This window comes from Salmo salar, chromosome 17 (assembly GCF_965601325.2).
Source record: "Salmo salar chromosome 17, fSalSal1, whole genome shotgun sequence".
Taxonomy (NCBI): Eukaryota; Metazoa; Chordata; class Actinopteri; order Salmoniformes; family Salmonidae; genus Salmo; species Salmo salar.
Genome location: NC_138307.1, coordinates 48,014,799 through 48,041,777, shown reverse-complemented (window position 1 = coordinate 48,041,777; position 26,979 = coordinate 48,014,799). Strand labels below are relative to the sequence as shown.

General features: G+C 42.2%; 1 protein-coding gene across 1 annotated transcript; it reads right to left on the bottom strand.

Moving 5' to 3' along the window:
* Positions 1 to 1,074: 1,074 nt before the first annotated feature.
* LOC145850468 (mucin-6) lies at positions 1,075 to 22,350 on the bottom strand. The gene is made up of 15 exons (XM_082963324.1): positions 22,248 to 22,350; positions 22,027 to 22,071; positions 12,814 to 13,084; positions 12,042 to 12,171; positions 11,827 to 11,890; positions 9,339 to 9,421; positions 8,675 to 8,858; positions 8,398 to 8,523; positions 8,043 to 8,163; positions 4,219 to 4,354; positions 3,719 to 3,926; positions 3,374 to 3,523; positions 2,224 to 2,318; positions 1,969 to 2,101; positions 1,075 to 1,322 (listed from the first exon to the last, which is right to left on the bottom strand). Exons 1-15 carry the CDS (start codon positions 22,297 to 22,299, stop codon positions 1,075 to 1,077), a joined length of 2,046 nt encoding a protein of 681 aa, XP_082819450.1. The 5' UTR covers positions 22,300 to 22,350.
* Between the last annotated feature and the right edge of the window lie 4,629 nt (positions 22,351 to 26,979).

The window sequence follows — 26,979 nt, the reverse complement described above, 5'->3', positions numbered from 1 at the left end:
AGAGGCTAAAGAAGGCCAAGAAATGGTCAGAGAGGGCACTTCCTGTTTGGAATCTTCTCAGGTTTTGGCCTGCCATATGAGTTCTGTTATACTCACAGACACCATTCAAACAGTTTTAGAAACTTTAGGGTGTTTTCTATGCAAATCAAACAATTATATGCATATTCTAGTTTCTGGGCAGGATTAATAAACAGATTAAATCGGGTACGTTTTTTTATCCGGACGTGAAAATACTGCCCCCTATCCATAACAGGTTAAACAAGTCATTTTTTTCATTTCACTTCACCAATTTGGACTATTTTGTGTATGTCCATTATATGAACTCCAAATAAAAATCAATTTAAATTACAGGTTGTAATGCAACAAAACAGGAAAAACGCCAAGGGGGATGAATACTTTTGCAAGGCACTGTATGTATACGTTCACATACTAGGGGAGAAGTGAATGGAAACTGTTGAGTTGCAGTGTGTAGAACAGTTTTTGCCCAATCTGCATTCTTTAAAAGCGGTTCAACACTGGAACCAGCTACCAGAAAACCAAAAATGGTGACTAGTGTCCGTGCTTTTACACAAAAAGCAGTATAAAGAACAGCAGGTTTGTACCCACTTACAAACCTTTTTCTTTGCTGTTTGTTTTTGTTGCTGGTTTTTTACAACTCATGGTTCCAATAGCAATGCATCCAATGATTATTATGTTCAAAACTTGACATTTGTCTGTAAACGTATCTGTATATCCTGACCTCTGTTTTTGTTATTATTCCTAACACAAAAAAAATTGTCTGATGTTTGTATGTTGTCTGTTCGTACATAATGTATTTTCTTGTGACCATGCCCAGGGACTGCAGATGGAAATTAGCAGTTGAATACATCTGGTCCAACACATCTTTTCTCAACTGTACTGAGACTTATGTTTTGTTGTACATTGTCCCTGTTCAAATAAACGTAATAACAATAATACCAACAAACTGTAGCATGTTCTGTAATAGGATCTCCTGTTTTTTTGTGCAAGAGTCAAATTATTTATGCTGACACTGTCATCTGTAATGACACCTCCATAGCAGTATGTAAGAGGAACTCACCACTGTCGTCCATCAATGATAACAGGTCCTGGTGGTGTGACTCCTCCCTGATGGTGACATGGACACTGGGCCTTCGGGGTACAGGTGAGCCCCCCGGTCAGATGAGTGCCCTCCAGGCAGCCACAGCCCTCCACAGGTGCATCCTCCACCCCACACCTGGGGTCTGGCCGGGATAGGGAGAGACAGGTGCTGTTGCACACCTGCATTTCGTAGTCAAACCTCTGATTGTTCTCACACGATACCGCTGGAAATCCAAAATGACATTCATGTTAATAAACATTTACAGAAAATGGCAGAAATATTGGTCAGTGAGAAATCCAAACCAGTTTAATTGGAATGAATGGCAGTAGAGAAGAAGTTAATGCATTTCTTGCTTTTACTTTTGCAGCAAAATAAAAGTAATGTGATACAGTATATCAGAAATTGTGTAATAGAATTATTGTCAATCTAAAATATTGTCATGTAAATACAGTTTACACCGGTTTTATACCAATTTTCTGTATAAATAGCCTATAAAATATATGTTGACAGACAATACATTTCTCAATGTTTGTTTTCTTGGAAAGCTGTGAGTGTTATTATATGATACAATATGAGTACTTGTTTGCATTTCCAACTTGTCTAAATCCTATCACAAACTAATTTCAGCCAGTGTATGGCTGTGGATTGACTGCATTGTTTGTATGGAATGTAAATTAGAAACATTATTGGAATCATTCCACCTAACAAACATACTGTAAAAATAATATTAAAATATATTGTTTTACACAATATCGTATCACAGTGCTGGCTGGCCACTGGCTTACCAAATCCCTTACCAAAATGTCTGACCTTATATACCGTCATAAGAAGGTTAATGTCCAGTGTAGTATTCTATGGGTGTTACTCACTGCAGTTGGTGCCCCTTCTCCAGTCACCCACTGTGATGCCCTGGTTGGCACAGGCTTTGGCATAATTTGCCAGGGCCACACACAAACACTGCTGCAACCCAGTTCCACAGGTACACGTTCTCTGGATACAAGCCTGCAAACATGAAGTCACAAATGATTACAAAACATTGTTACATCATCATTTCCTAGTTAAATACAAGGTAAATACCAATTCAAAAAAGTTCTCAAGATTTGTTGGTATTAGTTAATCCTTGCCTTGTGGTAATTGTCAGTAGGCACGTGATCGTAGCACTTGGCGAAAATCCCACTGGGGTCTCTCAAGGGGTGACACTTCTCATCTGCAAATATTTCTGAGAGGTAATCGTCCACATGTTAGATTAAAAAGCACAAAAACAGAATTAGGATTTTTCCATTTCTACACTATGTCGTATTGTAAGACGCATTCACATTCCTCTCGTTCTTGAAGTCATGTAGACTACCGTAATTTCCGGACTATTAAGCGCACCTGAATATAAGCCGCACCCACTGAATTAAAAAAAATATATTATTTTGAACATAAATAAGCCGCACGTCTATAAACCGCAGGTGCCTACCGGTACATTGAAACAAATGAACTTTACACAGGCTTTAAGGAAACACGGCTTGTAACAAAAATAAATAGGCTTTAACGAAACACGGCTTGTAACAAAAATAAATAGGCTTTAACGAAACACGGCTTGTAACAACAAAAAAAATTGCAGTAAAAAAATTGCAGTAAGCTTTAGTTGTCTTTTTGCACTGAGTCAATTCCTCACGCTGCTGTTTCCAACGTCTTATCATCGACTCATTAAGACCAAGCTCCCGTGTAGCAGCTCTATTTCCTTTTCCAACAGCCAGATCAATTGCCTTCAACTTGAAAGCTGCATCATATGCATTTCTCCGTGTCTTTGCCATGATGAGGGTGACAAAATGACTACCGTAATCAGAATGATGGGAAGTTTGAGAGCGCTCGATTTAATCTAAACAGTAAACAAAAACGTTGTTTGACCTTAACCCGTTCGGCAATTTCATTGGTCTAATGAAAGCTTCATGCCGCCAAAAAACTGAGCACGTCACAGAATGTGTTTTTTTTTTAGAAAAAAAATTTGAAAGCGGGAAAAATCCATATATTAGATGCGTCATTGTTTAAGCTGCGAGGTTCAAAGCCTGGGAAAAAAGTTGCGGCTTATAGTCTGGAATTTACGGTATGTAATGTACCCAACAAAAAATAGCTTTACTATACTATATAAAAATAACACAATGTCACGACATGCATTATTTTCATGAAGTTATTAAAACAAACTGATACATTTCCTTCATAGAACAACCTACTGAACGCATGTGAGAACCTATTTTTTAAGTCATGAAGCCTTCAGAGGGACTTTACCGTAGTCGGTGTTGATGCAGACTTTAGGTATGTTAACAGGACAGTCCCCTACACTCCAGGACAGCGCAAACGGTTCCGCTGCATTTTCTACAATACCACTGCTTGTGGTGAAATCATCAGTGGTATCGGTATTGTAGTTTCCACAAAGTCCTAGTAAAAGGAAAGTTACCACTTTATTTTACAGTACAGAAATGACCAGATACATGACATCATTTGTTTATTTGTTCACAGGATTCAGTCAAGGTGACTTAAATACTGATATGACAATGATAATATATAATTACAATGATCATATATAGTGATAATATATGATGCAAAACCATTATGATGATGAAAGCAAAGTACCTTCTGGCATCCCTATTTCACTCTGTGGTAGTGTGATATAGAGCTGGAGGTCTGGAGACATCTGTACTTGGATCTTCATGCCAGAGGATGTCAATACCTGAACATACATGGATGACTGCCAGAACACCATGGCATTGTCTGACTGATGTAGCTCTCGAATTTCCTCTTTCTCAAACTGTACACTGTTGTGAGAGAATCTGTAGGTATTCTGTAATTGACAAACAAAAACGTGTTTTAGAATTTGTTGATTATCATAAACAGACTTTGAATGTAAAGGGGAAGCAAAAGTTACAAGCAGACAAACAGTACCTGGTAAATCTGAAGAAACACGTTTTGGATGGAGGACGTAGTCTCAGAAAAATGTATGGATATCGTCCAATTAAAACCCTGTTTTATTTCATTCATAAAGAATAAGGGAAGTTAGTACTTTAGGTGAAAGTACTGTATGAGTACAACTCAAAATGACCATAGTGCTGTGAGATGATAATCTATTGATTTACCTTAGAGGCCATGTATGTGCATTTACCGGGAAGGGCATACTGTTTCCCATCGAACGTGGTCACAAACTGCCCTTCAATCACACACCTACTAGGGCAGCTGTTCTGAGAGCATATCCACTTGCCATTGTTGCACACACTGTAGAGAAATAAATGAATATCATGTTACGGTATATCTGATCGGGACAAAATCAATAAGTGGACAAATTCAATGAGAAGTCTGACTAGTTCCCAAATTACATCCTTTTAACACACAGTGCCTTCGGAAAGTATTCAGACCCCTTGACTTTTTGCACATTTTCTTAGGTTACAGACTTACTCTAAAACGTATTAATTAGTTTTTTTCCCTTTATCTATCTACACACAATACCCCATAAAAGCAAAAACAGTTTAGAAATGTTTGGTAATTTATATATAAAAAAAATATCACATTTACATAATTATCCAGACCCTTTACTCAGTACTTTGTTGAAGCACCTTTCGCAGCAATTACATCCTCGAGTCATCTAGGGTATGACGTTACAAGCTTGACACACCTGTATTTGGAGAGTTTCTCCCATTCTTCTCTGCAGATCCTCTCAATCTCTGTCAGGTTGGATGGGCAGAGTCACTGCACAGCTATTTTCAAGTCTCTCCAGTGATGTTTGAACAGGTTCAAGTCCGGGCTCTGGCAGGTCTCTCAAGGACATTCAGAGACTTGCCCTGAAGCCACTCCTGCATTATCTTGGCTGTGTGCTTAGGATTGTTGTCCTGTTGGAAGGTGAACCTTTGCACCAGTCTGAGGTCTTGAGTGCTCTGGAGCAGGTTTTCATCAAGGATCTCTCTGTACTTTGCTCCGTTCATCTTTCCCTCGATCCTGACTAGTCTCCCAGTCTCTGCCGCTGAAAAACACACCCACAGCATGATTCTGCCACCACCATGCTTCACCGTAGGGATGGTCCCAGGTTTCTTCCAGACGTGACATTTGGCATTCTTGGTTTCATCAGGCCATAAAATCGTGTTTCTCATGGTCTGAGAGTCTTTAGGTGCCTTTTAGCAAACTCCATGCAGGCTGTCATGTGCCTTTTACTGAGGAGTGGCTTCCGTCTGGCTACTACCATAAAGGCCTGATTGATGAAGTGCTGCAGAGATAGTTGTCCTTCTGGAAGGTTCTCCCATATCCATGGAGGAACTCTTGAGCTCTGTCAGTGTCACGGTTGTTCGAAGGAGCGGACCAAAATGCAGCGTGACATAGAACAACCCAAAACACCCCCTGTCACGCCCTGCCCTACTCTACTATAGAAAATTACATCTTACTATGGTCAGGACAAAAAAACAACAACAAAACACAAAGGGAGGGTAGGGTGGGTGACTAATGTCAATGACGGCGGCTCTGGTTCCGGGCGTAGTACCCCCACCGCCAAATGATCCCCCCGCTTCTGTATGTCCGGAGGAACCAGACCATGGATCATCGCCGGAGGCTTCCTACCGCAAACCGCCGCTGAAGGCTCTGGGCTAAAGGCCGCCACTGAAGGCTTTGGGCTGCAGACCGCCGCTGAAGGCTCTGGGCGGCAGACCGCCGCTGGAGGCTCTGGGCTGCAGACCGCCGCTGGAGGCTCTGGGCTGCAGACCGCCGCTGGAGGCTCTGGGCTGCAGACCGCCGCTGGAGGCTCTGGGCTGCAGACCTCCGCTGGAGGCTCTGGGCTGCAGGCCTCCGGTGGAGGCTCTGGGCTGCAGGCCTCCGCTGGAGGCTCTGGGCTGCAGACCACCGCTGGAGGCTCTGGGCTGCAGACCACCACTAGAAGGCTCTGGGTTGCAGACCACCGCCGGAGGCTCCGGGCTGAGGAGCGTCGTTGGACACCCCGGACTGGGCAGGCGCACTGGAGGCCTGATGCGTGGAGCTGGCATAGGAGGCACCAGACTAGTAACACGCACCTCAGGGCGAGTGTGTGGAGCATGCACAGGATGTGCAGGGCTATGGAGGCGCACGGGAGGGAGAGTGCGAGGAGTAGGCACAGGATGTACTGGGCTATGGAGGCCAAGTGCTCACTAAGGGCTGAGTGCTCACAGCAGGTACTGGCTGTACCGGGTTATGGCTGCGCACTGGAAGAATAGTGCAAGGAGCAGGAATCGGTCTCACCGGACTGGGGAGATGCACTAAGGGTCGAGTGCTCACAGCAGGCACTGGCTGTACCGGGTTATGGCTGCGCACTGAAAGGAGAGTGCGAGGAGCAGGCACAGGACGTACTGGACTATGGAGGCGCACTGGGGGGAGAGTGCGAGGAGCAGGCACAGGACTTACTGGGCTGTGGATGCGCACTGGAGGCCTGGAGCGTATGGCTTGCACAACCCGCCCTGGCTGGATGCTCAACTCAGCTCGACAACTGCAGGGTGCAGGCACAGATCGCACCGGCCTGTGAATGCGCCCTGACGACACGGTGCGCATCACCGCACAACACAGTGCCTGCCCCGTTGCTTGCTCCCCACAGTAAACACGAGAATCTGGCTCAGGACTCCACCCTGACTCTGCCCAACTCCCCTTGTGCCCCCCCCCAATCATTTTTTTGGGGGCTGCCTCTCGCACCTGCCTCTTCGTTGGTATCGTGCCTCCTCTCGTCGCCGCTCTGCTCTCGCTGCTTCCACCTGTTCCCATGGGATTCGATCCATTCCGGCCTGGATTTCCCCCCACGTCCAGGATCCTTTTCCCTCCAATATGTCCTCCCAAGTCCATTTCTCCTGCTGCTCCATTCCACGCTGCTTGGTCCTTTTATGGTGAGTGATTCTGTCACGGTTGTTCGAAGGAGCAGACCAAAATGCAGCGTATTCATAGTTCCACATATTTATTAGACGTGAAACTGAATGCAGTACATAAATAACTTGAAAACACAAAACAACAAACAGTGATGCAGAGAGGTAAACACACTAGTCAAAAGATAATAACCCACAAACAGGAACAGAAAAACCCCTACTTAAATATGATCTCTAATCAATTAGATATCAACCCCAAACAATCCCAACATAGAAATAGACAAACTAGAACTTAAACATAGAAATAGAAAACATAGAACAACCCAAAACACACCCTGTCACACCGTGCCCTACTCTACTATAGAAAATGACATCTTACTAGGGTCAGGACGTGACTGTCAGTGACCATTAGATTCTTGGTCACCTCCCTGACCAAGGCCCTCTCTCGATTGCTCAGTTTGGCCAGCTCTAGGAAGAGTGTTGGTGGTTCCAAACTTCTTTCATTTAAGAATTATGGAGGCCATTGTGTTCTAGGGGACCTTCAATGCTGCAGAAATGTTTTGGTAGCCTTCCCCAGAGCTGTGCCTCGACACAATCCTGTCTCGGCGCTCTATGGACAATTCCTTCGACCTCATGGCTTGGTTTTTGCTCTGACATGCACTGTCAACTGTGGGACCATATATACACAGTGTGCCTTTCCAAATGATGTCCAATCAATTGAATTCACCCCAGGTGGACTCCAATCAAGTTTTAGAAACATCTCAAGGATGATTAATCAAAACAGGATGCACCTGAGCTCAATTTCAAGTCTCATAGCAAAGGGTTTGAATACTTTGAATAATTCTTTTTTATTTTATACATTTGCAAACATTTCTAAAAACCTGTTTTCACTTTGTCATTTTGGGGTATTAAGTGTAGATTGTTGAATATTTGTATTTATTTAATTAATTTTAGAATAAGGCTGTAACGTAACAAAATGTGCAAAAAGTCAAGGGGTCTGAATACTTTCCAAAGGCACTGCATACTCTAGTACAATACTTTTGACTAAAACCACATAGTGCTCTGGTCCAAAATAGACTCCTGAGTTCTGATTCTCTCACCAGGTCTGGCATTTTGTTCTGCGTTCCTCCCTAGGTGCATAGTTCCTCCCGGCGTACACACATGGGCAGGCTGACACACTTACACAGTCATGGCCCTCCGCTCGATCGTTCAATACCTCACCTGAAACATAGCCATTTAAAACCCTCATCAACCTTATGTGATTGTAACACTAAAGCTAATGTTTAAAATTGTCTCCCGGCAGATTGCATAATATGTGACGGTAATCTTAAAAGCAGTGCAGATCTGCTTGCTAAGACATTGTCTGCTCAGTTACAATTAATATTTTAAAGAAACCTTTTACACTTTAGACTACACTTGAAACTGTGTTTCTCCGGATGACAATGTAAGGCCTACCTTGGGGGCAGACACAGGTGCTGGTGATGTCCTGATCATTAGTTCTAGGTGCTGGGTTGGAACAGGTGGGAACAAACGCATCACCCTGCTCCTCAAAGTGTAGTTCTCCTGGGCAACTGAACTCAGCTGTTTCAAAACAGACAGACACACACGTCTTTAAGAATTTGTTAAAGACATTAAAGACAAAATTGCTTTAACAATAGTCATTATAATGTGTTATAACTGTTCATAACATATTTATAAACTAACAGCTTTTTTTCTGAACTGATTTACTTACGGCAGTGTGTCAAGGTCCTCCAAGCGTAGCTGGTCTGACACCGATGGGCAATTTCTTTGTAGAACGCACATCCTACATAATGCTCTTTTTCATATCCGTAAATATTCTCTTTACAAAGAGTTATGTATTTGCTTGTGTTAGCCTGCAGACATTCAATGTAGTTGGAGACGAACTTCTGACAGACCTATTAAATAATACATAATACATACAGTACATCATACTGTAAAACACTAGTGCAGACTTCAAAACAGTATAACCTATGTTACAGCAACATGGCATTATCTATATAGAAATATTATCATCAAGACTTGCCAGAAAATGGTAGGGTTCTATGTCTTAGATGCATTCTTTACCATTTCTTTACTTGATAGCTACCTACACAAATAGCTAGCTAGAACAAAGTGTTAATAAGATTAAAAGTCATTAAAAAGATTTAAAAGCAATACAAATAAGAAGTCTAGTGTTATTTACCAAGCCATAACCTTGAGGCCAAGCACGCAATACCAGAGACCCCAAGCAGTGATATTAGTACTTTACCACCAGATTCAAACGGTGGTCCACGTCCAAAATAGCACCCTATTACTTATATAGTGATCAAAAAGAAGTGCACTAGATAGGGAATGGCATGTCATTTGGGATGTAGAACATAATTCAGGAAATGTACCGTGCTTTTAGTGCGAAGGGAGTCCATGGTCTGACACCCGTCCTCTGAAAGAACACTCTCTGCAATCAATCGCTGACGGTCATCTAATTTTGCAGGAAAATATAGAGTAGTTCGTACACTGGAGTGTAGTTAAAGTGCAGTTTACAGCAAGAAGTGTAGTTAGCGCACAGCTAACAGCAAGAAGTGTAGTTAGCGCCCAGACAATTTATATTCAAGAGGCTGTTCACTATATTTTTCTCCATACTGCATTTTGCAGATTACTTAGACAATCCATATGTACAATACAACGTGATATACAGTATATATATATATATATATATATATATATATATACACTGCTCAAAAAAATAAAGGGAACACTTAAACAACACAATGTAACTCCAAGTCAATCACACTTCTGTGAAATCAAACTGTCCACTTAGGAAGCAACACTGATTGACAATAAATGTCACATGCTGTTGTGCAAATGGAATAGACAACAGGTGGAAATTATAGCCAATTAGCAAGACACCCCCAATAAAGGGGTGGTTCTGCAGGTGGTGACCACAGACCACTTCTCAGTTCCTATGCTTCCTGGCTGATGTTTTGGTCACTTTTGAATGCTGGCGGTGCTTTCACTCTAGTGGTAGCATGAGACGGAGTCTACAACCCACACAAGTGGCTCAGGTAGTGCAGCTCATCCAGGATGGCACATCAATGCGAGCTGTAGCAAGAAGGTTTGCTGTGTCTGTCAGCGTAGTGGCCAGAGCATGGAGGCGCTACCAGGAGACAGGCCAGTACATCAGGAGACGTGGAGGAGGCCGTAGGAGGGCAACAACCCAGCAGCAGGACCGCTACCTCCGCCTTTGTGCAAGGAGGAGCAGGAGAAGCACTGCCAGAGCCCTGCAAAATGACCTCCAACAGGCCACAAATGTGCATGTGTCTGCTCAAACGGTCAGAAACAGACTCCATGAGGGTGGTATGAGGGCCCGACGTCCACAGGTGGGGGTTGTGCTTACAGCCCAACACCGTGCAAGACGTTTGGCATTTGCCAGAGAACACCAAGATTGGCAAATTCGCCACTGGTGCCCTGTGCTCTTCACAGATGAAAGCAGGTTAACACTGAGCACGTGACAGACGTGACAGAGTCTGGAGACGCCGTGGAGAACGTTCTGCTGCCTGCAACATCATCCAGCATGACCAGTTTGGTGGTGGGTCAGTCATGGTGTGGGGTGGCATTTCTTTGGGGGGCCGGACAGCCCTCCATGTGCTCGCCAGAGGTAGCGTGACTGCCATTAGGTACCGAGATGAGATCCTCAGACCCCTTGTGAGACTATATGCTGGTGCGGTTGGCCCTGGGTTCCTCCTAATGCAAGACAATGCTAGACCTCATGTGGCTGGAGTGGGTCAGCCGTTCCTGCAAGAGGAAGGCATTGATGCTATGGACTGGCCCGCCCGTTCCCCAGACCTGAATCCAATTGAGCACATCTGGGACATCATGTCTCGCTCCATCCACCTACGCCACATTGCAGCACAGACTGTCCAGGAGTTGGCGGATGCTTTAGTCCAGGTCTGGGAGGAGATCCCTCAGGAGACCATCCGCCACCTCATCAGGAGCATGCCCAGGTGTTGTAGGGAGGTCATACAGGCACGTGGAGGCCACACACACTACTGAGCCTCATTTTGACTTGTTTTAATGACATTACATCAAAGTTGGATCAGCTTGTAGTGTGGTTTTCCACTTTAATTTTGAGTGTGACTCCAAATCCAGACCTCCATGGGTTGATAAATTGGATTTCCATTGATTCTTTTTGTGTGATTTTGTTGTCAGCACATTCAACTATGTAAAGAAAAAAGTATTTAATAAGATTATTTTTTTCATTCAGATCTAGGATGTGTTGTTTAAGTGTTCCCTTTATTTTTTTGAGCAGTATATATATATATATATATATATATATATATAAGGGGTTTTATTTATTTTTACTATTTTCTACATTGTAGAATAATAGTGAAGACTTCAAAACCATGAAATAACACATATGGAATCATGTAGTAACCAAAAAAGTGTTAATAAACAAATCAAAACATATTTTAGATTTTAGATTCTTCACAATCACCCGACCTCAATCCAACTGAGATGGTTTGGGATGAGTTGGACCGCAGAGTGAAGGAAAAGCATCCAACAAGTGATCAGCATATGTGGGAACTCCTTCAAGACTGTTGGAAAAGCATTCCAGGTGAAGCTGGTTGAGAGTGTCCAAAGCTGTCATCAAGGCAAAGGGTGGCTACTTTGAAGAATCTCAAATATAAAATATATTTTGAATTGTTTAACACTTTTTTTTACTACATGTTTCCATATGTGTTATTTCATAATATTGATGTCTTCACTATTATTCTACAATGTAGAAAATAGTAAAAATAAAGAAAAACCCTTGAATGAGTAGGTGTTTTGACTGTTACTGTATATATTTAGAAGAGGTACAAAAAATATGTTTCTAAGTTAATCGACCTGGTATATCTGGTCGTCCACAGAGTCCAGTCATTCCAAGGACTAGCTCCTGCTCCAGTTTCACCTGTTAGAGGACAGACCAGGGACCAGTCAATCAGTTATGTATTAATAGGTCATCTCGGCACCAGGAACCTTATCAAATTTGTTAAGGATAGCATGAGAGATTAAATAATAGGTAACAACAATGTATTTGAAGCTGTTCATGGATCAGTCACCCAGAGAGAGTCGATGCCCACGCCCACACTGCTCCAGATGACAGACAGAGGTAGAACAGTACTCCTCAGCTTGGTGTTGATACCGTACTGGAACACATGTTGATAGGTGTGATCGTAGGGAAGGGACACCCTGTGACAAACACGTCATAGTCAATCGTCATCAATCATCATCATCCTCTTCCTCAATGCCAAGTAGGTTAATGATCATTTTAGACTGTATATTTTGTTGGTGTGAAGAAAAGGGCAGGAAAGTCTAGCTAATATTTGGTGAAATATCTAATTAATAACTTGGTCATGCTAGAGCTCTCAGATTAATGATGTATGTAACTGCATTACGCAAGAGACTATAGTAATATCACCTTGGTGTATTTGAAGGTAACCAGATTCATCCATTCATTATTTCCTCTTAGAGCTAGCAGTTTATGTAAGATAATTACAGTTACAAGTAATCATAGACGTCAAAAAACTGTGAAGGACAGACATTTCACTATTCAATGTAATCACTTGATTTGAAGTAATAGTGTAATTGGCAGTATCACAGACGACGATTAAGAACATTGAATTAAAAATCACATTCAATACAGGATACATACATCCACTGAACATGTTTTGAATCCAGCTTTACAGTTAACTTTATCTGGATCTTGAAGACCCACTCCTGAACTGTGTTATGCATGATTTTATATGAAAAGTGACTATTTCAGGAACTTTGCAACTACCCCTTTATGTGTTATCTGTTTTTTTATGAGTAAATAATTAGACATAATTTAGCCATTTATTAAAATAGCATAAAATAGAGTAAATAAAAACAAACATTCTCTGCTCGACGAAGATGGTTCCATTGTACAGAATCCGGGTCTGGATCTTGTTGACGTTGATCTCGATATATTCCAGCAGGCCGTTTTCACCTCGACGCATGGTGATGTCACAGTCCACCCGGTTGTGAGTAAAACGTGTCAGCGTGAACGGACAGGTGGAGCGGACGTAGAATACAGTTCCGTTGAACATCTGGATGACTCCACTGCCGAAGGTCTTACACACATCTGGAAACAAACACAGAAGAGTCAAAAGTCTGCTGCAGTAATAAATCTATATAGAAAAACTTAATTTAAAGGGAAACTCCGTCACTTTTCATCCTTTTCAATTGTGTTGAACATTTAAGTTGAGTAGAGTTCAGTAGAGTTAATGTTATGTATGCATTAGATAGAATTTTAAAGTTTTCTCTCCAAGATGGCATAGCAGTCAGACGTCTTTTGTCCTCGTCTTGTTTTGTCCCGTGTGTATATATATTTACTTATTTTCTTCGCATATCTTTTTATATATATTTTTTCATAAAAACTCAACTTCAAAGCACTCTCCTGCAACTCGCCTCACCAATCAAAAAAAAGTATTATTCACCTCAAATCTGAAATCCACAACAGAAGCCAGCCAGAAACTAGCCAGAAGCTAGCGTTAGTATTCAACTAACCACGGTTGGTGGTCATCAGCTATCCCTTAGCTCGAATAGCTATCGCCAGTTTTGTACAATGCAAAGCTGACCAGAGCATACCGAACCTATTTTTCTCTCCATATCCCCGGATTTCTATCGCACGCTCTGGACATTTACACCTGGATCTTGCAGCTAGCTAGCTGCAATCCAAGTGACTATTGGCTAACGTCGGTCCCAGAGCAAACATCAATTATTCCGGAGCTAGCCAGCTGAAGAGTTCCATCAGCCACTCCTGGGCTACAATCACCTATCCGGACCCGTTTTACTGCCGATGCGGAGCCCCAACGGGCCTTCACGACTGGACTACCGACGTTATCTGCCCGAGGGAGTTATCCAACTGGCCCCTCCGTCGCGATGTAACCTGAACTCCCATCTGCGGCCCGCTAATCGTTAGCTGTCTTATCGGCTGCTATGTGAATAGGTCTATCGGACAATTTTCTTGGGCCACTATAACTATACTGCTCAAAAAAATAAAGGGAACACTTAAACAACACAATGTAACTCCAAGTCAATCACACTTCTGTGAAATCAAACTGTCCACTTAGGAAGCAACACTGATTGACAATACATTTCACATGCTGTTGTGCAAATGGAATAGACAACAGGTGGAAATTATAGGCAATAAGCAAGACACCCCCAATAAAGGAATGGTTCAGCAGGTGGTGACCATAGACCACTTCTCAGTTCCTATGCTTCCTGGCTGATGTTTTGGTCACTTTTGAATGCTGGCGGTGCTTTCACTCTAGTGGTAGCATGAGACGGAGTCTACAACCCACACAAGTGGCTCAGGTAGTGCAGCTCATCCAGGATGGCACATCAATGCGAGCTGTAGCAAGAAGGTTTGCTGTGTCTGTCAGCGTAGTGGCCAGAGCATGGAGGCGCTACCAGGAGACAGGCCAGTACATCAGGAGACGTGGAGGAGGCCGTAGGAGGGCAACAACCCAGCAGCAGGACCGCTACCCCCGCCTTTGTGCAAGGAGGAGCAGGAGAAGCACTGCCAGAGCCCTGCAAAATGACCTCCAACAGGCCACAAATGTGCATGTGTCTGCTCAAACGGTCAGAAAGACTCCATGAGGGTGGTATGAGGGCCCGACGTCCACAGGTGGGGGTTGTGCTTACAGCCCAACACCGTGCAGGACGTTTGGCATTTGCCAGAGAACACCAAGATTGGCAAATTCGCCACTGGTGCCCTGTGCTCTTCACAGATGAAAGCAGGTTAACACTGAGCACGTGACAGACGTGACAGAGTCTGGAGACGCCGTGGAGAACGTTCTGCTGCCTGCAACATCCTCCAGCATGACCGGTTTGGTGGTGGGTCAGTCATGGTGTGGGGTGGCATTTCTTTGGGGGGCCGCACAGCCCTCCATGTGCTCGCCAGAGGTAGCCTGACTGCCATTAGGTACCGAGATGAGATCCTCAGACCCCTTGTGAGACCATATGCTGGTGCGGTTGGCCCTGGGTTCCACCTAATGCAAGACAATACTAGACCTCATGTGGCTGGAGTGTGTCAGTAGTTCCTGCAAGAGGAAGGCATTGATGCTATGGACTGGCCCGCCCGTTCCCCAGACCTGAATCCAATTGAGCACATCTGGGACATCATGTCTCGCTCCCTCCACCAACGCCACGTTGTACCACAGACTGTCCAGGACTTGGCGGATTCTTTAGTCCAGGTCTTGGAGGAGATCCCTCAGGAGACCATCCGCCACCTCATCAGGAGCATGCCCAGGCGTTGTAGGGAGGTCATACAGGCACGTGGAGGCCACACACACTACTGAGCCTCATTTTGACTTGTTTTAAGGACATTACATCAAAGTTGGATCAGCCTGTAGTGTGGTTTTCCACTTTCATTTTGAGTGTGACTCCAAATCCAAACCTCCATGGGTTGATACATTGGATTTCCATTGATTCTTTTTGTGTGATTTTGTTGTCAGCACATTGAACTATGTAAAGAAAAAAGTATTTAATAAGATTATTTCTTTCATTCAGATCTAGGATGTGTTGTTTAAGTGTTCCCTTTATTTTTTTGAGCAGTGTATTTTTGCCAATTGGATTGGTCCCCTCTACCACACGGAACCCCACTAATCTACAGACGGAAACGCACGAGGTGAATAAAAACAGAGCTCCCTCCATCTTCTGCCAGCTTGCTACCTATGGCCCAGCTAGCTGTCTGAATCTCACTGGACCCTTATGATCACTCAGCTAAGCATGCCTCTCCTTAATGTCAATATGCCTTGTCCATTGCTGTTCTGGTTAGTGTTTATTGGCTTATTTCATTGTAGATCCTCTAGCCCTGCTCGTTATACCTTATCCAAGCTTTGAGTTCCACCACCCACACATGCTATGACATCACCTGGTTTCAATGATGTTTCTAGAGACAATATCTCTCTCATCATCACTCAATGCCTAGGTTTACCTCCACTGTATTCACATCCTACCATACCTTTGTCTGTACATTATACCATGAAGCTATTTTATCGCCCCCAGAAACCTGCTCCTTTTACTCTCTATTCCGGACGTCATAGACGTACCCTTATCCTACTCCTCCTCTGTTCCTCTGGTGATGTAGAGGTGAATCCCTGCAGTGCCTAGCTCCACTCCTATTCCCCAGGTGCTCTCTTTTGATGACTTCTGTAACCGTAATAGCCTTGGTTTCATGCATGTTACCATTAGAAGCCTCCTCCCTAAGTTTGTTTTATTCACTGCTTTAGCACACTCTGCCAACCCGGATGTCCTAGCCGTGTCTGAATCCTGGCTTAGGAAGACCACCAAAAACTCTCAAATCTTCATCCCTAACTACAACATTTTCAGACAAGATAGAACGGCCAAAGAGGACCGGTGTTGCAATCTACTGCAGAGATAGCCTGCAGAGTTCTGTCCTACTATCCAGGTCTGTACCCAAACAATTTTAACTTCTACTTATAAAAATCCACCTCTCTAAAATCAAGTCTCTCACCGTTGCCGCCTGCTATAGACTACCCTCTGCCCCCAGCTGTGCTCTGGACACCATATGTAAACTGATTGCCCCCCATCTATCTTCAGAGCTCGTGCTGCTAGGTGACCTAAACTGGGACATGCTTAAAACCTGTTATGGACAGACGTTCCGCTAGCGGAACCCCGTTCCGCCAGCGGGACCCCTCGCCAACAGCCAATGGAATAGCAGGGCGCAAAATACAAAACAACAAAAATCTCATAATTCAATTTTGTCAAACAATCAACAATTTTACACCATTTTAAAGATAAACTTCTCGTTAATCCAACCACATTGTCCGATTTCAAAAAGGCTTTACAGCGAAAGCACAACATTAGATTATGTTAGGACATCAACTTGACAAGAAAAACAGAAATACAGCTAAAATGAATCACTAACCTTTGACGATCTTCATCAGATGACACTCCCAGGACTCAATGTTACACAATACATGTATGTTTTGTTCGATAAAGTTCATATTTATATCCAAAAACCCCATTTTACATTGGCATGCGATGTTCAGAAAATGTATTGCCTCCAAAACTTGCGGTGAATGAGCACCTCAATTTACAAAAATACTCAGCATAAACGTTGATAAACTTTACAACAGTTATTGAAAGAATTATAGATACACTTCTCCTTAATGCAACCGCTTTGTCAGATTTCAAAATAGCTTTACGGCGAAAGCACATTGTTCAATATTCTGAGTACAGAGCTCAGCCATCAAAGCAAGCTATACAGTTACCCGTCAAGTTCTGGAGTCAACAAAACTCAGAAATAGTGTTATAAATCTTCACATACCCTTTGCTGATCTTCATCGGAATGCACTCACAGGACTCCCACTTCCGCAAGAAATGTTTGTTTTGTTCGATAAACTCCATATTTATGTCCAAATACCTCCTTTTGTTCCCACGTTCAGATCACTATCCAAAGGCAAACTGCGCGAGCACAAAAACCAGAGACGAAAAGTCTAAATGTTCCATTACCGTTCGTAGAAACATGTCAAACGATGTTTACAATCAATCCTTAGGGTCTTTTTAACATAAATATTTGATAATATTCCAACCGGACAATAGTGTATTCATTACAGAGGAAAAAGAAGGAACGGCACACCTGAGTACTTGCGCAGTAAATAACTCATTGTCCTCAGGCAGTCCACTGGTTGAATGGTCTCTTATTCTCTCCCCAGTAACAGTAGAAGCATGAAACAAGGTTCTACAGACTATTGACATCTAGTGGAAGCCTTAGGAAGTGCAAAATGACCCCACAGACACTGTAGTTTGGATAGGCAATCACTTAAAAACTACAACCCTCAGATTTCCCACTTCCTGGTTGGATTTTTCTCAGGATTTTGCCTGCCATATGAGTTCTGTTATACTCACAGACATCATTCAAACAGTTTTAGAAACTTCAGAGTGTTATCTCAGCTCACTGGTCACCATAGCAGCACCCACCTGTAGCACGCGCTACAGCAGGTATATCTCTCTGGTCACCCCCAAAGCCAATTCCTCCTTTGGCCGTCTCTCCTTCCAGTTCTCTGCGGCCAATGACTGGAACGAACTACAAAAATCTCTGAAACTGGAAACACTTATCTCCCTCACTAGCTTTAAGCATCAGCTGTCAGAGCAGTTCACAGATCACTGCACCTGTACATAGCCCATCTATAATTAAGCCTAAACAACTACCTCTTCCCCTACTGTATTTATTTATTTATTTTGCTCCTTTGCACCCCATTATTTCTATTTCCACTTTGCACTTTCTTCCACTACAAATCTACCATTCCAGTGTTTTACTTGCTATATTGTACACTGCTCAAAAAAATAAAGGGAACACTTAAACAACACATCCTAGATCTGAATGAAAGAAATAATCTTATTAAATACTTTTTTCTTTACATAGTTGAATGTGCTGACAACAAAATCACACAAAAAGAATCAATGGAAATCCAATTTATCAACCCATGGAGGTCTGGATTTGGAGTCACACTCAAAATTAAAGTGGAAAACCACACTACAGGCTGATCCAACTTTGATGTAATGTCCTTAAAACAAGTCAAAATGAGGCTCAGTAGTGTGTGTGGCTTCCACGTGCCTGTATGACCTCCCTACAATGCCTGGGCATGCTCCTGATGAGGTGGCGGATGGTCTCCTGGGGGATCTCCTCCCAGACCTGGACTAAAGCATCCGCCAACTCCTGGACAGTCTGTGGTGAAACGTGGCGTTGGTGGATGGAGCGAGACATGATGACCCAGATGTGCTCAATTGGATTCAGGTCTGGGGAATGGGCGGGCCAGTCCATAGCATCAATGCCTTCCTCTTGCAGGAACTGCTGACACACTCCAGCCACATGAGGTCTAGCATTATCTTGCATTAGGAGGAACCCAGGGCCAACCGCACCAGCATATGGTCTCACAAGGGGTCTGAGGATCTCCTCTCGGTACCTAATGGCAGTCAGGCTACCTCTGGCGAGCACATGGAGGGCTGTGCGGCCCCCCAAAGAAATGCCACCCTACACCATGACTGACCCACCGCCAAACCGGTCATGCTGGAGGATGTTGCAGGCAGCAGAACGTTCTCCACGGCGTCTCCAGACTGTCACGTCTGTCACATGTGCTCAGTGTGAACCTGCTTTCATCTGTGAAGAGCACAGGGCGCCAGTGGCGAATTTGCCAATCTTGGTGTTCTCTGGCAAATGCCAAACGTCCTGCACGGTGTTGGGCTGTAAGCACAACCCCCACCTGTGGACGTCGGGCCCTCATACCACCCTCATGGAGTCTGTTTCTGACTGTTTGAGCAGACACATGCACATTTGTGGCCTGCTGGAGGTCATTTTGCAGGGCTCTGGTAGTGCTCCTCCTGCTCCTCCTTGCACAAAGGCGGAGGTAGCGGTCCTGCTACTGGGTTGTTGCCCTCCTACGGCCTCCTCCACGTCTCCTGATGTACTGGCCTGTCTTCTGGTAGCGCCTCCATACTCTGGACACTACGCTGACAGATACAGCAAACCTTCTTGCCACAGCTCGCATTGATGTGCCATCCTGGATGAGCTGCACTACCTGAGCCACTTGTGTGGGTTGTAGACTCCGTCTCATGCTACCACTAGAGTGAAAGCACCGCCAGCATTCAAAAGTGACCAAAACATCAGCCAGGAAGCATAGGAACTGAGAAGTGGTCTGTGGTTACTACCTGCAGAACCACTCCTTTATTGGGGGTGTCTTGCTTGTTGCCTATAATTTCCACCTGTTGTCTATTCCATTTGCACAACAGCATGTGAAATTTATTGTCAATCAGTGTTGCTTCCTAAGTGGACAGTTTGATTTCACAGAAGTGTGATTGACTTGGAGTTACATTGTGTTGTTTAAGTGTTCCCTTTATTTTTTTGAGCAGTATATTTACTTTGCCACCATGGCCTTTTCTGCCTTTACCTCCCTTATCTCACCTCATTTGCTCACATTGTATATAGACTAATTTTTCTACTGTATTATTGACTGTATGTTTGTTTTACTCCATGTGTAACTCTGTGTTGTTTTATGTGTCGAACTGCTTTGCTTTACCTTGGCCAGGTCGTAATTGTAAATGAGAACTTGTTCTCAACTTGCCTACCTGGTTAAATAAAGATGAAAAAAAAAATGAAAAAAATGTGTTTCCAAAGCTATTGTTAAATAATCTTGGCTAGCCAAGCAATGTGTTGCTTGCTACAGTGGTTCTTTATTTAAAGGTTTTGAGCTTATGCCACGACCGTTTGTGGTAGATGGTGGCAGACTATGGTAAATTGCGTCATTCTGGCAACAATGGCTGACACTTAAATAACGTGCAATAGATTTCTCTGGCACCCCGCAAGCTGTGCTACAGTACGTAACTTTTAAAGGAAGAACCACTGTAGCTAGCTAACCTAGCTAGCTTTAGTGAGGGTTGGGTGTCTCTGATAGAACTGTCTAGCTAGCTAGCTAGATTATTTCTAGCAAAAAAGTATCAAAACGTTCCCTCCTGCAGTGGATTGTTCTGGTCTGGCACCTCAGCTGCCTATGGACAGACCCCAGTCAATGTAAGTAGTCTTTTTTATCATTTATCGAGCTAGTTCCGAGTGAAATTAAAATATGTTCATGACAATTAACCCCTTATTTATTCTTAATCTTGTGTGCAATTGTTTCTCTGACTCTGTCTCTTCATTCTCCACAGGGTAACTGTCAACTTGCCAGTCGGAAAATGAACACTGGAGGTGAAGGAATCTGCATTGTAAGTATACATTTTACGTTAAAATACATCATTTTCAAATACAGATGTTATGTGCACAGAGGTATTTTGTACATTATATTTTATATTTCAGATGCGAGCTTCCAGTGACAATACAACAAGTTATTTGAGCAAAAAAAATATGATTATTGAAAGCACTCCTTGTGTCACGACTTTCACCGAAGTCGGCTCCTCTCCTTGTTTGGGCGGCATTCGGCGTTCGGCGATGGTTTTGTCTTGTTCCATTACACACCTGGTTTTCATTCCATAATTACTGCATGTATTTAGTCCTCTGTTCCCCTCCATTGTCTTTGTGTGTAATTGTTTGTTTGTTATGTGGATTATTGTCCGGCGCTTTACATTTGCTATGTTCCGTGTTTTTGGCATGTTATTGTTTTTATGTGCTGTCATTTTTGGAACGGAATTAAAGTGTGCCTGTTCACTACACTCTGCTCTCCTACACCTGACTTCGCCTCCCGTACACACCCTTGACAGCTTGTCCATTTTGTGCTGAACTTTGTAGTTTTATGAATTGTATTTTAATGTAGCCTAGCTATGGTATGTAAGTTAAAAAGCTACATTTTCCATTAATTTAATTACATGGCAACATGGCAACATATATTTCTGAAATATTTTTTGGAATATATTTTACTAGCTACCACAGCATGCTGTCAAAATGTATTTCCACACCGCGTATTTAAATATATAAATATACATGCAGAAATACATAAAAATTGCCAATTTTGTAATATGTCAATATATTTATGTACATTTAAATATATGTAAATATAAAGCTTAAACATATATTTAGATATCTATAATTTACATATGTATAATTAAATACATTTACATACAGATTGTTAAAAAATATGTCTATATATTATTTTTCAGTATGAGCAATCTAAAGTTTCAAGCACTATGAAATTCATGAGGATGTGGGGAGCAAGAAAATACCATGCAGGTTTTTTTTTTCTTACTTGTAATTCTACCCTGTGAAGCATTTTTTTAGGAACTTTCTTCTTACAGTATCTTTTTAACCACAGATCATAGAAACTTATCGTTTTCACATATGTAGACTGGTTTGGTGCTGGAGTTTATGAATATGAGGTTGAAAAGTGTCGGAGTTGCCCTTTATGGGCCGGTTTCCCAGACACGGATTAAGTCTGGTACAGGACTAAAAATCACTCTCAATGGAGATTCTCCAATGAAAGAGCTTTATAGTCCAGAACTAGGCTTGATCTGTGTCTGAGAAACTGGCCTTCTATGTATATGTAATTTAGAGAAAGGTACTTTACTTACTTTGATGGGTATCAGAGGTTGAAACAGAACCAACTGGGCCTAGAACTAGAAATAACAAAATATTAATATGCCAGCCCATCCATACGCAAACTGGAGTACAATTCTGTACAGTAATAACTCATTTTTACCATATATACGTTTTCAGTGAGGACAAGCAGTTAATCCGGATAAAAATGCATTAAAAAATTATCACAGTCAAGTTTCAAAGACACCTACTGTACCTGAGATAAGAGAAAGTAAGACAGCTACCAGAGTCCACCATGGAGGAACCATGCTCCCTAGCTCACCAGTCTTAACAAGAGACAGAGAGCGAGACAGTCTGACAGAACCACAGGACAATTCACTGAACTGCCCTTATCTCTGGTCTTTTATACCCTTCTCTGACCCACCTGCTTTGAATAAGACCAGGAAATAAACCGATATGCAAGAAAAGTTTTAACTGGAAAGTGATTGCTATTAACTCTATTGGGACTCGGTGGGGGAATGAGTTGAATGTTTAATCTTTGGTTTCTCTGAGGAATTTTTAACTAATGACATTCAATCCATTATCAGGGCCATGTTCGGTAAATTAACATTGTTGAACTTTCATGAATAGAGCTGATACAATTCCTTATTCTACATGCCAGAGAGGGGTGTTTGTTCTACATGCTGTATTTCTATCTGAACGTTGCGCAACGTTGTGTCCTCCAGCTGAACATATGGAGCGATTTCATTGCCAACATAAATTGTATTTGAATTCCATAATTTTGAATTTCTATTATGGTATTGAAATTGAATGTAATATTTTATATTTTATATTATAACTTTAGTGCCTTGTTGCAAACAGGATGCATGTTTTTGTCATGGTTGTCATAGGAATTTTATTTATACATTTACATTTACGTCATTTAGCACACGCTCTTATCCAGAGCGACTTGCAAAGTGGTGCATTCACCTTATGATATCCAGTGGAACAAACACTTTACAATAGTACATCTTAGTACATTTCTTGTTTTTTTTATACTGTGAAACTATGCAATACATAAATAAACTTAATGACAAAAAACAACAAACCGTGACGCAGAGGTGAAACATACACTACTCAAAATTAATCTCCCACAAACTCAGGTGGGACAAACACCAACTTAAATATGACCTCCAATTAGAGACAATGATGACCAGCTGCCTCTAATTGGAGATCATCCCAAACACAGCCCAACATAAAAATACAAAACTAGAACAACCCAACATAGAAATACAAAACTAGAACATAACAACATAGAAAAACTAAGCTAGAAACCCCCCCTGTCACGCCCTGACCTACTCTACCATAGAAAATAACAGCTTACTATGGTGAGGACGTGACAGTTTTGGAATATTTTCTTCTGTACAGTCTCCCATTTTTACAATCTGTCAATTAGGTTAGTATTGTGGAGTAACTACAATGTGGATTATCCATCCTAAGTTTTCTCCTATCACAGTCATTAAACTCTGTAACTGTTTTAAAGTGAACAAGTTGAGGAATGCTATGGTTCCAACTGATAGCGCATGTCACATACCCTTATAAAAGATTGTATCATGAAGGAGAGGCAATGCATGTTCGAATTTCACCAAGTAGAAAGGTAAGAGGTAGAAAGGATGCTGTTGTCTCTTTCGGATGACAAGTCACCTGGTACAGATAATCTTGACGCCAAATTGCTTAGAGTTACAGCTAACCAATATCTACCCCAATCTCTCATATTTTTAATAAGTGCTTGATGTCTGGGGAGTGCCAGAAGTCTGGAAAGAGTCAAAGGTTATGCCACTACCTAATGAGAAAATAATCTGCATTCACTGGTCCTAATAGTCGTCCTATAGGCTTGCTGCCTGTGTTAACCTCCCTGGGTGAGGTGGGACGCTTGCTAGGATATGTGGGAAATCTTCCCACCTAGTCAATAGCCAGTGGAATCGCGTGGCGCGAAATACAAATACCTCAAAAATGCTGTAACTTCAATTTCTCAAACATATGACTATTTTACACCATTTTAAAGACAAGACTCTCGTTAATCTAACCACATTGTCCGATTTCAAAAAGGCTTTACAGCGAAAGCAAAACATTATATTATGCCAGGAGAGTACCCTGCCAAAAATAATCACACAGCCATTTTCAAAGCAAGCATATATGTCACAAAAACCAAAACCACAGCTAAATGCAGCACTAACCTTTGATGATCTTCATCAGATGACACTCCTAGGACATTATGTTATACAATACATGCATGTTTTGTTCAATCAAGTTCATATTTATATCAAAAAACAGCTTTTTACATTAGCATGTGATGTTCAGAACTAGCATACCCACCGAAAATTTTCGGTGAATTTACTAAATTACTCATGATAAACGTTCACAAAAAACATAACAATTATTTTAAGAATTATAGATACAGAACTCCTTTATGCAATCGCGGTGTCAGATTTTAAAATAGCATTTCGGCGAAGCAAATTTTGCAATATTCTGAGTACATAGCTCAGCCATCACGGCTAGCTAATTTGACACCCACCAAGTTTGGGGCTCACTAAACTCAGAATTACTATTAGAAAAATTGGATTACCTTTGCTGTTCTTCATCAGAATGCACTCCCAGGACTTCTACTTCAACAACAAATGTTGTTTTGGTTCCAAATAATCCATAGTTATATTCAAATAGCTCCGTTTTGTTCGTGTGTTCAGGTCACTATCCGAAGGGTGACGCGCGAGTGCATTTCGTGACAAAAAATGTCAAAATATTCCATTACCGTACTTAGAAGCATGTCAAACGTTGTTTAAAATCTATTTTAATTTTAATCTATATTTTTTCTCGTAAAATAGCAATAATATTCCAACCGGGCAACATTGTATTCATTCAAAGGCTGAAAGAAAAAAATGGAGAATTCTCGTGAATGCGCATCTCAGTCTCACTGTCCCCAGGCTGACCACTCACAAACTCTCCTGCTGTTCTTCGCCCAGAGACAGCAGACACCCTATTCCACTTTCTGGCAGCTTTAGAGAGCCAATGGAAGCCTTAGAAAATGTCACATTACAGCACAGATGCTGTATTTTCGATAGAGATGCAACAGAATGACAACAAATTGTCAGACAGGGCACTTCCTGTATGGAATCTTCTCAGGTTTTGGCCTGCCATATGAGTTCTGTTATACTCACAGACACCATTCAAACAGTTTTAGAAACTTTAGAGTGTTTTCTATCCAAATCTACTAATTATATGCATATTCTCGAATCTGGGCAAGAGTAGTAACCTGTTTAAATCGGGTACGTTTTTTATCCGGCCGTGGAAATACTGCCCCCTAGCCCCAACAGGTTTTAAGTAAATTATTGGAAAAAATTGTATCTGTACAAATCAAGGATTATTTCTCATGTAATGGTCTGATAACTTGTTTCCAGCATGCATACAAAGAAGGCTATTCTACAAGTACGGCCTTAGCACAAATGACAGATGATTGGTTAAAGAGTATGAATGACAGAAAGTTAGTTGGTGCAGTGTTGCTAGATTTCAGTGCTGCTTTTGATGTAATTGATCATGCACTGTTTCTAGGTAAACTCAAATGTTATGGTTTTAAGTCTGCAGCTCTATCCTGGATGGAAAGCTATCTATCCAGGAGAAGGCAAGAAGTGTTCTTTAATGGTAGCTTTTCAAACAGTAAAGATATGGACTATGGTGGTCCTCAAGGAAGTTGCCTAGGCCCACTTCCCTACTCTATCTTTACTAATGATTTACCTTCTTTAATGAGCAAAGCAAGAGTGGTCATGTATGCTGAGGACTCTACAATGTATAGTGCAGCATCAGAATGTAATGAGCTAACAGATGAACTGAGCAGTGAACTAAGAATGGTGTCTGAGTGGGTTGATATGAACAAATTGGTGTTGAACATTTCTAAAACGAAATGTTTTGTATTTGGTTCAAGATATATGCTTGCTGATGATCCCCAGTTGAATGTGTTGATGAATAGAACACATGTAGAGTAAGTGAAAAAAAAAAAACTACAAGGCATCATGTTGGAAGCAGCTTTATCATGGTCAGAACACATAGATAATATTGATATTGAGATGGGTAAGGGAATTACTGTTACAAGAAAATGTTCAGAGTATGTAACATCTAGCACACTGAATCAGGTGATTCAATCCCTGGACCTATCACACTTAGAGTACTGTCCGTTTATATGGTCATCTGCAGCAAAGAAAGATAAAAAAGCTCCAAATGGCTCAAAACAGGGCTGCCAGATTAGCTCTTCATTGCTCTAACTGTATGAATATTATCCAAATACATCTGTCACGACTTCTACTGAAGTTGATGCCCCTCCTTGTTCGGGTGGTGTTCGGTGGTCGACGTCACCGGCCTTCTAGCCACCATTGATCAGTTTTTCATTTTCCATTGGTTTTGTCTGGTCTCTTTACACACCTGTTTCATATCCCAGTAATTATATGTTGTGTATTTAACCCTCTGTTTCCACTCATTTCTCTGTCGGTGATTGTTTGTTTGTTATGTACGTGTTGTTTCTGTATCGGTGTGCGACGGGTTATTGTTTTACCCGGATTATTTTTCTACGTTGATATGGCTCTCAATCAGGAACAGCTGTACATCATTGTTGCTGATTGGGAGCCATACTTAGGTAGCCCTTTTTTCCACCTGTCTTTTGTGGGAAGTTGTTTTTGCACTGCTATGGTTAGCCTGCAGAACTGTTTAGCTGTCGTTCGTTTTTTCGTTTTCTTGTTTTGTGTAGTGTTGTAAATATGAGCATTCACGTACCCGCTGCATTTTGGTCTACTCACTACGACGGTCGTGACAGAACTTCCCACCAAAAACGGACCAAGCAGCGGGGTAAGGAGCTGGAGAGGAGCTATCTGGAGTCGTGGACTTGGGAGGAGATCCTAGCCGGAGAGGGACCATGGAGGAAGGCTGGAGAGGACCGGGAGTGTTATGCTGTAACACGGCTGGCA